Source organism: Lissotriton vulgaris, chromosome 2_1 (genome assembly GCF_964263255.1).
Source record: "Lissotriton vulgaris chromosome 2_1, aLisVul1.2, whole genome shotgun sequence".
NCBI lineage: Eukaryota > Metazoa > Chordata > Amphibia > Caudata > Salamandridae > Lissotriton > Lissotriton vulgaris.
The window spans coordinates 1,693,014,705-1,693,031,067 of record NC_141687.1 but is presented as its reverse complement, the minus strand read 5'-3'; the positions used below and the strand labels follow the sequence as shown (position 1 = coordinate 1,693,031,067).

The 16,363-nt window shown below is 44.0% G+C and overlaps 1 protein-coding gene across 1 annotated transcript in view; it reads right to left on the bottom strand.

The window, feature by feature from the left end:
- The window catches only part of LOC147733115 (uromodulin-like), a 257,692-nt gene that overhangs the window by 15,471 nt on the left and 225,858 nt on the right, over nucleotides 1-16,363 (bottom strand). The window contains exons 7-8 of the mRNA XM_086957661.1: nucleotides 13,424-13,666; nucleotides 11,319-11,478 (exon numbers count right to left, since the gene is read on the bottom strand). Coding sequence (XP_086813787.1) covers nucleotides 11,319-11,478; nucleotides 13,424-13,666 — 403 coding nt within the window. The remainder of the gene's footprint in view (nucleotides 1-11,318; nucleotides 11,479-13,423; nucleotides 13,667-16,363) is intronic.

Below are 16,363 nucleotides of genomic sequence, written 5' to 3'. Positions count from 1 at the left end.
AGCTCTATATTGTCCAAAACTATTAGGTCCCTATTTGGACCGGAAGCTCATTGCGTGGAAAAAGTGAATGAGAAATATTTACATTTCAAACATTTTCAAGGCCGTCACCTGGAGATCTATTCATGTAATACATTGGATTCTGCAACTCCAGTATAACAGTGACATAGTCTATGATTATAAAGAAACGACATCAGAACTCATCTAATATAAGGTTATTACTGCTGAGTTCTGACGTCACAATGTCTACTGCCAGAGACAGCAGCCGAGGTGAAAGGCAGCTCAGGTAACAGAGCATAAATAAAGCCGCTGTCTGAAGCAACTACCAGAATGTTGCAGTTCTTTCTTCTGCTCTATTTCAGTAGCTTGCGATAAGGACTAGAGAGAATGTGTTTATTTGTTTGTAATGCATAGACAGAGAAAAGCTAGAATATTTATGATTATTTCTACATGTTCTGAGCTACTGCAGCAAGTTTTTTTTAAAACCTGACTTGTATTGAACTGTTTCTAATATCTGTCTGCAACAAATAGATAACAATGGGGCATATTATCAAGGGCTTTATCTCCGCTTTTTTTGGCTTTAAAAGCCAAGAAAGCGGAGATACAATTATCTCCCTATCAACAATAGGGCGCTAACATGCAAATTCGCATGTTAGCACCCTTTTTCTCTATGCTTCCCCTTGCATCTCTAATGAGATGCAAAGGGGGCGTTCCAGAGAAAAATAATAGGAGAAATGTTGTTAAGCGACATTTCTCCTATTATCAAGGATATCGCTAACCCTGTTAGTGATAAAAAAAAGCAGCGCTAACCGCGGTTAGCGCTGCTTTTTTTACACCTGGTATTTTCCTGACTTAGTCATGATATCCTATGGAAGGTGGATATCATGGCTAAGTTTGTGAGCCCCTATCATCAAGCTAACGCCAAACTTCGAGAGATTATCGTTGGTTTTCCAGCGATAATCTCTCATTTGGCAGTTAGCGCGAGGATTTTTATCACTTCTGTGATAAGCGTTGCTAATAGCACACTATCTCAGTGATAAAAATCCACGCTTCCCGGCGATAATTATCCTAGCGCTAAGTGCGCTTAGCGATAATTATCACTGGGGCTTGATGATATGCTCAAGGTTTTGATGTGTTTAATTTTGCACTACAGGTTTTATTTGTATTCTTCATGTTTGCAAACATGCATTCATATGAAAGAGCTACACACCAAGGTTTTAGGTGGATTGTGGGAAAGGTGACAGTGTATATATATCATATGGGATAAAGTATCCCCTGGCCCACATGATAATGATATTGCAAGTCACATGGGAGTTCCATAGCCTTATAAAGGAACTTGGCCTTCGGAGACATTCCTCTAAATGATTTGGAATTCCTAGGTGAATTGCAATATCCTTATAATGTATTGCAGGGGGTACTTTATTGGTTATATAAAAGGCTACTTGTGATGCTACATAGGTGCTTAACTGTAATAACCTATTTCAGTTGAGTTCTTATGTCACAATGCCTACTAACAGAGCCAGCAGCTGACGAGAAATGCAGGTCAGGTCACTGAGCAAAATTAGAGTGACTGTTTAAAGAGTGAAAGCTAAAATGTTCTTTTCTTTCTTCTGCTCTGTTTAACTAGCTGTGCAGTGACATGCAGAAAGGAGATATTTATCACAACATGTTTGTTTGCAATTCTTAGGTAATTATAGAAAAGTTAGAATCTTAATGCATGTTTCTAACATTCTGATTATCGCTGAAAAAAGGTTCCTGCTGCCACAAAGTTGTATAATGGGCAGTGGGTGAACTGGCGCGTTGTGGAGCTTTCCCCTAGGAAATGCAGACTCCACCAGGGTCACTATCCCACCCTCCTCCTATGTCCAGATAGGTTTGAAAAAATGTGTTTCATAAAATTGTCTGTATTATAAAATATATCATTGGTTGGATATGCAAAATGGGATCCCACACAGGCTAAGGAATATTAAGTGTATATAACTTCTATGAAGATTTCAATGAGGGACAATCAATATTAAAAGGAATCTTTACTTAAGTAAAAGTGTTTGTATGCATGGCTGCTTTATTTAATTGGAAGTGTTTCTATGCAGGCCTAGGCCCATGGATCTGTCAGTAGAAAGGGAGTTGTCACCCTATCATGCCTAGATCGATAATAAGATACTTTTCATATCTTTCCTGAATATGCAGTAGTTCTGATGAAGCTAGTGTCAGAACTATGAGTCAAGGATTTCGATGTTTTTGCCCTTGCATGGGCTATAGCATTATGGTAGATTTTGGAGACAGGTTTCCCTGTTCCATATGACTCTGTTCTAGATATAGAGAACAGGATCTGGAAGCACATAGGCGGTTAGGCCAGGAGTTAAGAGAAGCTACCCCAGATCCTGTTACAGTGAATGGGTCCAGAACTAATTGAGGTGTTAAGTTATGGTTTGTTATGTTAGGTAGATTTGTAGAGCAGACTAATCACCCATGAGGGTGTTCAGGTGGTTGAGCAGGTGAGTGGGTCAAATACCCCTGACTCGTTATTCAAAGAGACAGGTAATGTAATGTAATGTAATACTTGTAAAGCGCACTGTTGCCAGCCGGCGTCCTGGCGCGGTATACCGCTGGGGAACCCGTCCTGGCTTTCCCTGTGGGATGGTCCCTACTGGGAGTCCCCAAGGTGGAGCCAGGCATTCCCAGCGTTGATGGGGCCGTTGTGGAGATTAGGCAAGCTAATGCCCAGAGTTGCCGAGTGGGACCCCTGGTTAGAGTAGGCACCAGGCGAGAATTATCGAGTCAGCTGACCTTGGTCCACGACCCTGCCGCGTCGGGAATTGAACCCTGGTCCCGGGCCGACTTCTGCTTCCGGGTCTGCTGCCTCTAACCAGTGAGCCACACCACCAGAATCAAGAAGTGAGGGAGAGGTCCTAATGTGCAGTGGGAGACTTTCCCAAATTATGGATGCGATGTAGGAGAAGGAGTGACTTCCTGCCTTGTTTTTGTGAATGCAGGGGGTGTATTTGAAAGTGCGGTAGAGCTTAGATGTCTTGTTGGCTGATGAAAGTGGATGAGGTTGTTGGTCTTATGTTGTGCTGGGCTTTGTAAGTGTGAGTGAGTATTTTGAATTGGATATGTCTGTGAATGGCAAGCCAATGGAGATCCTTAGCTGCAGTGTAATGTGGGTGCAGAGTGGAAGGTCTAGTATAAGTCTTATGGGGGTGTTCTGGACGGTCTGGAGTCTTTGTAGGAGTTGCTAGGAGATTTCACCATGCAGTGCCCTTCCACAGTCAAGCCGGCCCGTGATAAGTGCTTGGGTGTTGGTCTGTCTGCTCTTCTGGGGAGCCACTAGAAGATCTTACGTAGCATGCATAGGATGTGGAAGCAGGAGGTGCTCTCTGCATTGACTTTTGACATCATGGAGAATTTGTCATCTAAGATAATTCCCAGGTTTCTAGCGTGATCTGTGGCACTGGTGCTGGCGGCCACAAGGTGGTGTCCTGGGGGAGGTCCTGTTACCGAAAATAATGACTTCTATCTTATCGGATTTGAGCTTCAGGCAGTTTGTTCACATGCAGTCTGCTACTATGGTCATGCAGTTGGTGATGTTGATTCTGGAGGTGGTAGTCTTGTCTGTCAAGGAGAGAATGAGTTGGGTGTCATCGGCATATGGTATCAGGGCTCATGTAAATGTTGAAAAGGATAGGGCGATGCAAGATGCCTTTAGGACTCTGTAGACCAGTTTCTTGGTTTCTGATGTGAATGGTGGCATACTAACTCTCTAGGTTCTTCATATAATGAAGGAGCAGAGCCAATGGGGTGTAGGGCCTTGGATGCCTATATCGTGGAGTCTTCTGATCAGAGTGCAGTGGGAGACGATGTTGAAGGCAGCAGATAGGTTGAGTAGGCTGAGGACTGCTGTTTCTCTGTGGTCCAGGATGGTCCTAATGTTTTTGGTGGCTGAAATGAGTACTGTTTCAGTGCTGTGGTTATTTCAGAAGCCAGATTGGGTGTTTTCCAGTGGATTGTGGGCCTCTGGGTTGTTGGGGAGTTATTTGTTGATAGCCTTCTCCATCACTTTGACTGGGTATGGGAGCAGACATATTAGACAGAATTTTGGGTAAGCTGATGTTTTTTAGAGGACAACATTGAATTCTGTGTGGTTCCAGTCGTCCGAGAATATGGCAGATCCAATGTAGGTGTTAATGATGTGGGAGAGGAAGGTGCTTATTGGGGAAGTTCCTAAGTTGTAGATGTAGTGAGGACATGGATCCATTGGGGGGCCTCAGTGGATGGTCCACATGATTGTTGGTGTGTTTATTCAATCAGGTTGTTGTGAGGTCGGCAGAGCCTGTTGGTGTGGGAAGATGTTGCAAATATTGGAGATTTTGCTAGGGAAGAAGTTTAATAGGTCATAGCAGATTTCTTGTGAGGGGAGGATGTTGTTGACACTTGTGGAGGGTGTGGTGTAGTCCTTCTTTGATTGAGAAGATTTCTGTGCTACTGTTGGAGCTTCTTCCATGCGTTCAGCTAGTGCACGTTTCTTGGTGTCACGTTTTTGGTGGTGGTGTCTGAGAGCAGTCTTGTATGTGGATCTGTTAGTAGTTTAGTGGCTGGTTCAAATTCTCAATTACATGTCTAGTTGATTCTCAGAGGGCTCTGTGTACCAGTTGGCTTGCTTGTTGGATCATGTTTGTTTGTTGGGTTTGATGGGTGCATGGGAGTCTCTGCAGTTCCTGGTCCATATATTGAGTTTGTGATATGCTTTTCGAAGTCGTTCATGTGGTTCAGTTGATCTGTGGTGAGGGCACCGAGCCAGTCTGCTTTGAAGATTTTGCTTGAGCTGCAGCTTGTGAGGCTGGTGCTGGGAGGGGCGTTAATTTGAGGTCTGTCGATCTTGAAGTGGATGATGAAGTGGTCGGTCCATGTAAGCAGCATTGTGGCTATGTATTTTATGCTAGGATAACGAATGTTTAAATTGCTGATTTTAAATGTTTATGTGCTGTGAGGCGACTTCTTTATTACAGTAACGTACTAGGCAGTCTGTTAATCTTTATTCTTGCACTTTTTGCACATATGTGGAATCGCTACCTGTGACCCCCCGGTCCACCGCATTCAAGAGCGGACTGTTTGTGTGGATGGAGGTCACAGGGCAACTCCACATCTAGTGTTTCCAACCCACTTCCGGGTTGGACCATACGACAACGCCATCTTGGGAAAGAGACGCTCTAGTTGTTGCGCTCCCTTCCCAAGGCAGGCCCTACAAAAGCAGCCCATGGCACTAGTGCGCAGCTGGCAGCGCCAAAGGCAAGCCTGTCTGCGTCGGTCCGCGCCAGGGGGCCCTAATCCCTGTTTCTTTTAATAGTGATATTATAAAGTTCTCCTTTTCCCAGTTGCATAACCTGTGTATGCCCCTTCAACCCAAGTGCACTCGTCTTACAGCTGGGGAAACTTTGGTCGCATGTCCTGGCTGTAGTTTCAAGTTTAGAGCAAACACTGATCCAGATTACTCAGGTACTGCGTCAGTGTCTAACCACTACAGCCCCGCAGCATACACAATGTAATATAAAACCTAAGCAATCTTCTTCCAATCATTTTTCTTTCTACAATATCAACTGCCGCTCCCTCCCCAAACATCAGGCGGATATATTCGACCTGCTGGTGGATCATCAACCAGTCGCTATCTTCCTGACCAAGACATGGCTCAAGACCAGCTCGGGTCCTGATGTAGCCAGAGCCTTGTTATCTAACTACGCTATGGTCAGGAAAGACAGAGAAGACAGGTTGGGTGGAGGGATCGCCATATGTTTTAAAAACACCTATAGTTGCTAGTTTAATGAGTTATTGATCCCCAGCTGTGAAGCAGCAGTGTTTAAACTATCTCTGTCCCCTCACTTCACTCTTTCTGGGATGTTGGTGTACCCGTCCCACTGGGCCAGCTGGCTCGTGGGCGACAAATTCTCCTGACCTTATTACCTCTCTTTTATTTAGCTCAGCTAATTTTACAATTCTAGGAGATCTTAACCTCCATTTAGATGACCCCCACATGTACCATTTGTAACACCCTTATTTCTGATTTGGCTGCCATGAACATCCTATTTCAGAATTCAGGGCCGACTCACAAAGCAGGCCATCTGCTTCATCCTATTTTGACTAATCTACCCCGTTTAAAATGTCCAGCAGCTATCCCTTTATGCTGGACTGACCATTTTTTGGTGGGATTTAGTCTTGAGGCTTCTCGTCACTCTCATGTGATGAGCTAAATGGCTGCCAAACCAACCAGAAACTGAAAAAATTTGGACATTGATAAATAATCTTTTTCTTCGTACTAATGCCCCCACTTTCAAAAATATTTTTACTTTGGACCTAGTGGCCTTTCTAAACTGGATTCAGTCTGTGCTTGATACTTATCTTCCTGTCTCGATCAGGAAGTTAAATAATCATCGTCCCCCTGCGCTGTGGTTCTCATAAGAGTTAAAAAAGGAGAAAACCAAATGCAAAAACCTGGAACAACGAAGGCGTAAGACATATGCACCTGAAGCTAAACACGCGTATCTCATAATGAAAAGGGCCTATCATTCCCATTGCAGGTCCGCACCCGCCAACTTCATCTCCTCTACCATCACTCAAGCTAAAAACTGTCCTAAAATTTTATTTAAGATGGTTAAAGTACTTTTCGGTTCAACAACCTTGCAGGCTTCCCCGAGTCTGAATGTAACACAATGTGACGATCTTGTCCAATTTTTCTTGAATAAAGTGGAAACAATTTATTCTGCTTTGGTCAGAAACACTCTTTCTTCTACCTCTATGTCCACTACTATTGTTGACCAATCTAGCTGTTCGTCTGAAAGCCATACTGTTTCAGCTACAGACCATCTGAACCTGCTTGATACTTGGCCACCTTTAGATATGGCATCACTCACACTATATCTTAGCAAGATTTAATCTGGGTCCCCTTGTGACTTGCTACCCATTAAAGTACTGCAGAGGCTTGAACAGCCAGCACTTCAATACATCATTAAACTCCTTAATGCGTCCTTAATGGAGTCTTTTGTACCTCCAGACTGGAAACATGCTATGGTCATTCCATTATTGAAAAAAGCAAACTCTGCCCCGCACTCCCCTCGACCTACTGACCAATCTCACTGCTTCCCGTTGTTTCAAAAATCATGGAAAGACACATTAATAGCCACCTATCTAATTTCATCGAGACTAATGGGCTTCTTCATCCTTCCCAGTCCGGCTTTAGGACCGGCTATTCTACCAAGTCTGCACTGTTAGGTGTAACGGAAATGCTGCGTCAGAACCTTGATGCAGGTAACACAATGGCCCTTGTACTACTTAATCTCAGAGCGGCCGTTGATACGGTCTCCCACACCGTACTCTCAAAGGCCCTCTGATCTTATGGGGTCACCGGTTTGGCACTGAGATGGTTAATCTCTTTTCTTTCCAACCGTACCTTTCAGGTTCTTTCTTCCAACTCCAAATCTAAGATCTACTCTGCAACTTATGGGGTCCCACAGGGTTCCATCCTCAGCCCCCTGTTATTCAACATTGATGTTAAACCCTTGGCAGCTATTGTGGAAGAATCTGGGTTGTCGCTATTCTCGTATGCTGACGACACCCAGATCATTTTTTCTCTCTCAGCAGGTAAATCCGTAGAGCTTTCTGTGCTTAGGACAGGCCTCAGCAAAGTCACAGCCTGGATGCACGCCAATTTTCTAAAACTTAATGGCGAAAAAACAGAGATTCTGGTTCTAGGCAAAGACAGAGATCTGTGGGGCCCCCAACATTGGCCCCCAGAAATGATTTCACTCCCGCAACCCTCCTCTCAGGTGCTCAACCTTGGCTTTATCATCGACAATTCTCTATCCATGCGTCATTGAGTTACCAAGGTTGCCGCTACATGTTTCACCATTCTGAAATGGTTTAGGAAGATCGTATGGATTTTACCTAGCCACACCCAGCGTATCGTAGTCCAGGCCCTCGTTACATCCAGGCTGGATTATGGGCACATCCTCTAACTAGGAGCCAACAAAGAGGTTACGCGTAAACTGCAGCGAGTGCAAAACTCGGCCGCCAGACTACTGTGCCGAGCCACATACCGCATCGATATCTAGCCTGCTGGGTAACCTTCATTGGCTCTCCGTGGAAAAACGGGTCTTCTTCAAGGCCCTTACATACATGTTCCGTACTAAGCATGGCTTGTCCCCCCACTATTTACTAAACCTAGCCTGTCTTTATGTTCCCTCTCGCACTCTTCGGTCATCCACCCAAGCTTAATTCCAGGTCCCTAAGGTCAGACTTTCCTGTATGGGCGGTCGTTCTTTTTCATACTTGGGCCCTGTCCTGTGGAATGCTCTGCCTTTATCTCTTCGCTCGCAATCGAATCTTATACTCTTCTGCAAGTCTCTTAAGACCTGGCTCTTCAGCAAATAGGCCTTCCTCATCCCTCTGCTGTTCACTCATAGCACCGGGAAAACCTTTGTGGGTAGCTGTTGCGCTGACATATAAATGTAATAATAATAATAATACTGTCACTAGTGGTGAAGATGGTGTCCAGTGTATGTCCTGTATTCTGTGTGGGAGCAGTGATGAGCTGGGTAAGGCCGATGTTGCTCAGGCTTGTGAAGAGTGCAGTGGAACTGTGGTCGGTCCTGTCTTCTGGATGGAAGTTGAGGTTGCCGAGCACTAAATAGGCTCTGGAGTTGATGGTGAGCGGGAGAACGAATTTGGTGATGAGATTAGTAAAGGTAGTTTGCAGCCCAGGTGGTCAGTAGGCAAGGGTCCAGGGCAGGGTGAAGATATCAGAGACTTTTAGTTTGAATTGTCAGTGTTCCATGAATGTGGCGGCAGTTTCCAAGGAGGTCGAGCACTTGGTGGATTCTTTAAAGATGATTGCGGACCTCCTCGAGGATTGTGGTTTTAATGCCATCATGCTACACTGTAGCCTGTATGTTTTGCCATGGTGATACTGGGTGCTAACAGATTTGCAGGTGTCTGTGATGTTTACGTTAATGTAGGGGAGCTGCTGGGTGGTAACACCAAATGTGAAGTGTTACACTGAGAAAAGCCTGATAAGAAAAAAGTGCCCTCTCCACTCCTTCACCCCCTCTCCGCTCTTCCTCTGTCAGTGTTTCTTCTGAGTTTTCCTTTTAGGGATTGCTTGGGCTCCCACCTACTTCCTACCCAGCGAAGTGCTAGCGAGAAAAATGCTACGTTCAATATAGGTACACAGATTAATAATTGAAAGTTTATGAGTTCAAAAGATTTTTGTATTTTGTGGAGGACATGTGTGGGCTAGACGTTTATGCTTGATTTGTTAGACTAAGACAAGATAGTTAAAGTTAAATGTTGCTACTGAAATAAGTGAAGGGAGATGCTCCCAAAAGTGGGTGTATGTCTGCCACATGGCACTGTTGAAAATGCACAGATTTGCATTTTCAAAGGTATTCGGTATTTACCACCAACTAATAGTTGGCGGTAAATAACGAATCATTAAAGCACACCAGCACTCTTAAAGTGCTTCCTACATGTCATTCGGTAAATGATGATTCGGTAAATACTGAATCCTCCCCTACATCAGAAATGGTTCAATACCGGTCGGTAAGCCTGAAATGTACCGAATTTCGGGTTTACCGACCGGTAATGGGCCACCTAAATCAGGCCCTTTGTCTGGTAGCGAGAGAAGGGAAATAGGGTGTAGTTGCTGAGAAGGGTGGCATTTGCAGAGAAAATTTTAAGCAGCGGTAATACCTATATTTGTCAGTTCTGAACCGAAAAAGAAGTGTTCTACTGCTTAAGGAAATCTCCTCTATGATAAAGGAACATTTAAAAAAAATATATTACAAGTAGGAAAACACATAGGTAGTGATGACTCCGTCTGGCGTCTTAGTGAACGTATGAACCCACTCTAGGAAGAGGACCACGAAACTCCATGGTCACTGGTTGAATCCCAGCAGATCTACTCAGCCGTTCATCCTTCTGAGATTGATCAAATGAGTACAATGGAACTGGGTAAAATCTAAATCTGTTATCTGTCAACAGTACAGGCACCTACTGCTCATCTAATAGGCCACAGGTGTTATGTAAGGCTGTCTTTGGGGATTTGATTAAATGAATGCTTAGATGAATGAGTTACGGACTTGCACCAATAATAATATTATAATTATTTACCTGTGATATAGGAAACCATCTTTCAGAGAAAGTAGCTCCTGTTTTTTTCAGACATGCTGTAGAACAATGTGGATCTGTAATAATAGCAAGTTTTGCAGATATTTCCAAGAAATGGGCACTACCTGGACTTATGCAACTGTGGGAAAAAACATTGGCGCAAAATGTAGACACCCCAAAATTTGTTTCTGACTGAAACCACTCACATTTACTGGATCAAAGAGGGTGTTAAACCTCAGTTTCATGAGGCAATGTATGGACTCTATAAAATTCAATCTAGTTTTAGCCAATGCTGATGGACCAATGCAGTTTCGAATGTACACCTGCCTCATGATAATAATAATGTATAATTTTCAAACAATATTATTAGGGCTGGCTGGAAGAATAGCAATATGTTGATAGACATGAATGATGCTTTTAATATCTCTTACTTTTATGTTATTGTTTCCGAAGGCTATGTCCATGCTCCCTATTGTATACTCCTGGCTATAATCAATAAATAAATATAGGTGTCTGGGTAAATCGGGGAACTGCTGAAAGGGTGGTAAAAAGAAACAAAAGCTGGGAAAGTAGGCAGTAGGAGTTCATTGAGGATGTCTAAGGAGTAAGCGACTCTCAGAAGTTGAAGTTACTGAATAAACTGCAGAGCGGCAACGAGGAAGAGCAGAGATGTTCTCAAGAATGACAGAGATCCTATCAGCAGAGTCTTACCCAAAACTGCACTTGCCACTGTTCCCATCCTCCTTCCTCCGGCGTACACTGTTGGATCAGAAGGTCTTAAGAGTAACTCCCTGCTGGCGCCCCTGTCCAGCACACATTGTCAGGGACAGAAGGACCATGTCGCACACCCCAGCCTGTATGCACTTTTTGGGTCAAGTGCCCGAACATTCCTGTCTCCATGTTTGCCTTTCTGTTGCTTTCACAAAACCTGTTTTGTCTGTGATGTAAGCTTGCATTTCCGTTGCTGCTTGTGGTGAACTTGTTAGTGAGGTAACCGTGCATTGCTGCTTCTAGTGCTGCATCTGCTCTTTGTGTGTTTACGTAAGAAGCAAACTCTTGATTCCTGCCAGTGCCTTGCTGTACTCACAATTGCTCATCGTGAAGCTACCCCACCTGCTGGTTTGGGAACTTATTTTAATTCATTTTCTGTATCACCCCTCATCACTTACCCCGCAGGTGTTTGGTGTTGTCTTCTTGCACAGGGATACATCACAGCTCATGTACACTGCAGACTGGTCCTTAAAAGCAAAGGTCTCTATCTGAAACATAACTACCAAGGAATCGCCATTGTGGATAATCTGTACATCCACTTCATCCGTCACTGCACAGCTGCGAAGAGAAGAGAGCGTGGAGTTAGATTTCAAAGACCGCGTTTAATGACACAGTCAAGTCACCACTAGAGTCTTGTTGTGCATGTGTTGGAGCCCACCAAGAGCGCCATCCTGGTAAGATGTACCTATTGCACCAGTGAGTAAAACCGGTTCTCAACTGTTGCCACCTTTTCATGTTTTCCCTCCAATCAGCCACCCTTGCTGATACGTAAGAAGCCACGCAAGTGGCATATGATTGGTTTGGAGCGGTTTTTAGAAAAAGTAAAAAAAATACTTACATGTCTGAGACACCATAAAAATCAGTTGGGGACAGTGAGACTGGTCACCGTTGAGACTGCACTCTAAGCAGTGAGACTCACAAACAAGTGAGACTGTTCCAAGGTGTGAGATTAACAAAAAACCAGGGAGGCTTAAATTTAGTGAGTGAGGTAGTGCTCTAAGGTGCTAGACACACTCCTATTGAGGACAAATACTTAAATGCTTGAGGAAAACACCTTTCGACTGACTTCACACATTCATCTATCACATTCATCTATACCACCTGCTGAACTGCACCCTTGAATATTTATTTTTTTATTGAGTTTTATACAGCGCTTGCCAGACCCAAAGGTATCGGAGCGCTTTACATCATGATCACTCATAAGATACATAGACATACTAGTATCTACAATGGCTCCAGACATATTGTAGTAATATCGTCGTAGAGCACACAATGTCACTTGCAGGGTATGTTATCACAATAGTATGTACATGGCCTTATCGGCAGAGAGAGCACAGTGACTCATGACGGGAATGGCCTGGGGGGGCAGGAGGGTACTGGTGATAGTGAGGTAGAGTTCTTAATGCCAAAGTGTCGTGTGAGCAGTTGTGGGCCTGCTTCGATGGTTAGGTTGTAGCTATCCATACGGGAGAGATCGGTTGAGGAAGAGTTCTTTGAGCTGCCTTTTGAATTGTAGGTAGTAGGGGTTGGTCCTGATGTGGACTGGTATGGAGTTCCAGATTTTGGGAGAATTTCCTGTGTAGGATCGGGATGCGATTTTTTGTTTGCGAGATTTTGATGGGATAAGGAGTAGGGTGTTGGTACTCCTTATGCTTCTTGTCTGAGTAATTGAGTAATTAGGTCACATTAAAATGTTCTGTGTATGTCAGTCTGAATAAGCCTAATACAAATGGCAAGTGGCAGAGGCAGCTCTTGTCCAGAATCTAGGTGCACAAGAAATCTGGTGTGTTTCGTCTTTCTTTATATGATGTTTATACGAAGCTGTGTCTTTGTGAAGTGTGAATCCTGAATATCAACACCACAGTATGGTGGCGCAAGATATCAATGACACAATATCGAGAATAAAATATTGACAGCTAAGTAAGTCTAGATTTTCTATACCTAACCCCACATATATGCACGTTGTATATCTATAAATATATATATGGCATGTAGATGGGAAGTTAGTAATTGTACATCTACACTTCCTTATATGCACAATCTTACGATATTTTGTCCCTTTGTATTCTGTCCCCAATAATCTTATATGAAAATATTCTAGGAGTTGATATTCAGCAGTACAGCCTCTTCATGAAATTCTCCACTCTCACATTAGAAGTCACATTAGCCACATATGATTATCTGGGGACTGGGTAATAGTTTCTTGAACTGGCCACACTACCAGAGAAAGGCTTCCGCTCTCAACACCAATAATATCACGTGAACAACTCACATAGGACTCATGCTCTGCAGCAGTGACTGGCATTTCATCCCTGCAATATTACTTGTGAATGGCCCGCTCTCTTTTATTCATCCACTTTTGCTGCCGGTGATCACGGTGTCCTTTTATTTGCTTCCTGCATCCAGAATGTTTAAGGGTCCACATTCCTTCGAGCATAAGTTATGAAAAGGCTACAAAAATGAAGTGTGAAAGACACAGCAATGCTTAGAATGATCCACTTACCCGCCTGATATTAACACCACACCATTTGGGCCGGAGTTGTTGCTGGGGGCGGCAACGCACTTGTCTGCTCTCAGCGTAAACACGTCTCCATCCGAGAAAGTAGTGGAGATGCCAATGTAGAGCGGGGTTCCCACCGTCAGGTCATCGTCTACTGTGTACGGATCAGTAAAGGCATTGGACATGTAGGCAGCCATGGTGGCGGTGATGGGTCCCGAGCCATTCACTGATGGGAGAGTCACTGTGCTGCATTTACCCAAAAAAATCACGGTAAGTACATGAGAGTAAGTGCACACCTCAGAAATATATTTACACTGTATTTGACAACGTAACGGTTCAGCTCTGAATGGTATTCGCTTTACATCTCCAGACAGGAGCTTGAGGATAACCTACAGGAGCCTAGCGACTTCACAGACTGTGCAAGAGATGCATAGGGTACTTTATTCTACAGAGATGCTGGTATTCATCTTAACTGAAGGGAAGACGACGACACACATCTGAGGAATAAAGGGGCTGCGTCCTCCTAAACAGAATTTATCAAACGGAGAGGAGAGTCTGCCAGTTATGTAGCTTCTTGACGCTGATCCAACACCGAATAGTCTAAAATATCACAGTGTGTCAGCATAATGTGTAAACAAGCCTTCATAACAAAAGTCCCTTAAAGTAGCATTACACTCAGGTCATTTTTGTATTCATTTTGGTTTATTTGGGCAACTAGGAGCAAGCAATTGCAGTGTAACTGCAAGAAGCGTGCAAGAATGGATTCTACACATTTGAAAAAACCTGTCGTTGCAGTGGACGTCGGTCTAAGGATGGAAAGCCAATTATGTTTTAGGAAAAAAATACTTAATAAAAAGCTTTGCTTTGGCATCTTCCTAGCATAAATGATCTTTCAGGACAAGAACCGGCTGCGTATGTTGATTATTCTCCTCAAACATACACAAGTGTAGAGACAACCTGCCACATGAATCTTTAAATGTAAAATCAAAAATATGCACACAAAAGCACTGATGCCAATGACTGAGAGCAGGAGGAAGAGGGCTTTATTATTGCTAGTGTGCAAAGGTTACAATCTATGAAACACTAAAACAAAGCGGCGCATTGGCTTTCTGTATTTCTCATACAACGTTAATGCTCTGTCGTCATGAGGACTGGAGGGCAATTTACTGGTCTGAATGTGTGCTCGTTGATCGCTAGTGTCTTCCTCTGAAGTCCAATCCATCTTTTGCATAAATATTAGGTGTAAAGTTAGCGCTTGTCAAAAGTGCCTTGTTAAAGGAACTGGAGCTTGATGCACATGGCGTTAGTGTAAAGTTTATACACTGCTCACCAGTGTGAGCTCTTCTCAGGGATGTATTTTACTCAATAATGTTAGGGTGTTCGAAGCTGAGATTTACCATCAAGAAATGAGGTGCGCCCACTTAAAAACATTAGGGTGCACTGGCACCACTGGGCATTGGTACTGAAAAGAGTTAGGGGCATTCGTTTTCAGTTTTTCAGGGTGTGGAAGCCGGCTGTGTTAATGGCGTTGACCTGGGTGGTCATATCCAGCTTGTGGTTGATAATGATTCTGAGATTTCTTGCTTCGGTGTTGGGAGTGGGGATTGGGCGAAGGTGCTTAGGCCACCAGGAGGAGTGCCACAACTCCTGTCTATGTCAAGTTTGAGGCAGATGGCCTTCATCCAGGGGGCAAATTCGGTCATGCGCAAGCTTAAGTTGTTCCTGGTGTTGTGTTATTTGTCCGAGAGAGACAGTATGAGTTGGGTATTGTCCGCATAGGGGAGTATGTTGATGTTGTGTGTGGAGATGATGCCAGCCAGTGGCGTCATGTAAATGTTGGAAAGGGTTGGTCTGAGCAAGGAACCTTGCGGGCCCTACAAACGAATTTACGGTCTTCTGAGGGTAAAGTCACATGTTGACTACTTGTGTCCTTCTGGTAGGAAAGGTGTATACATATTGAAGGGCAGGCCCTTGAATGTCTGCCTCATAAAGTCATCTGATCATGATGGGTTGGGACACTGTGTCAAAAGCTGTAGAGAGGTCGAGTTGGATGAAAGCTGTGGCTTCTTCTGTTGTGGACCATTCAATGTCACCTGATGCTGCTATGAGGGTTATCTCTGCACTGTGGTTAAGTCTAAAACCTTATTGTGTGCCTTTGATGAGCTGGTGGTTGGCAAGGTGGTTGGAGAAGTGTCTATTGATTGTTTTCTTTCGGACCTTGGCTAGGTATGGAGGAAGGGAGCTTGGTTGGCAGTTTGTGAATTTGGCTGGGTCTGATGAGGGTTTCTTCGGAAGGACGTTGACAGCTGCATACTTCCAGGCTACTGAGAAGGTGGCTGTGTCAATAGAGGTGTTGATGATGGGGTGAGAGCTTTGCTGATAAGGTAGAACCTTTGGTGAAGGTGTGGTAGGGGAAAGGTCAGCCAAGGGCCCAAGATGGATTGCCTTCAGGATTGTCATGGTTTCATCTGTGGAGATGGAGTTCCATGTTTCCAGGATTTTGCTTTTGTTCTGAAACTGAAAGATTTATTAAAAGGGTGATGGTGTCTGATGTGGCCCAAAGTTGATGTAGCTGACTGTGATTTTGTTGAAGAAATCTAAGAGGTCATTGCACAGTTCTTGGGATGAGGTGATATTCCTGATGGTTACTGCTGGTGTGCTGGGTGAAGTCCTTGATTACAGCAAAAAATGTATTTACTGTTGTTCGAGCTGTTGTTGATGCACTCAGCTAGAGCGTTCCTTTTGGTTTACCGGATTTGCTGATGGTAGTGTCTCTCAGCAGATTTCAATGTTTCCTTGTCGATTCTTCCTGGATCACTCCTCATCTCTCTTCCAGTTGCTTGCAGTGCGGTGTGGTTACTATGAGTTTTTTTTTCCCCGAGGGGCAAGGGTGTCAGGGCAGTTGGGAATCCAGTTGTTAAAGTTACTGATGTTACTTCATAG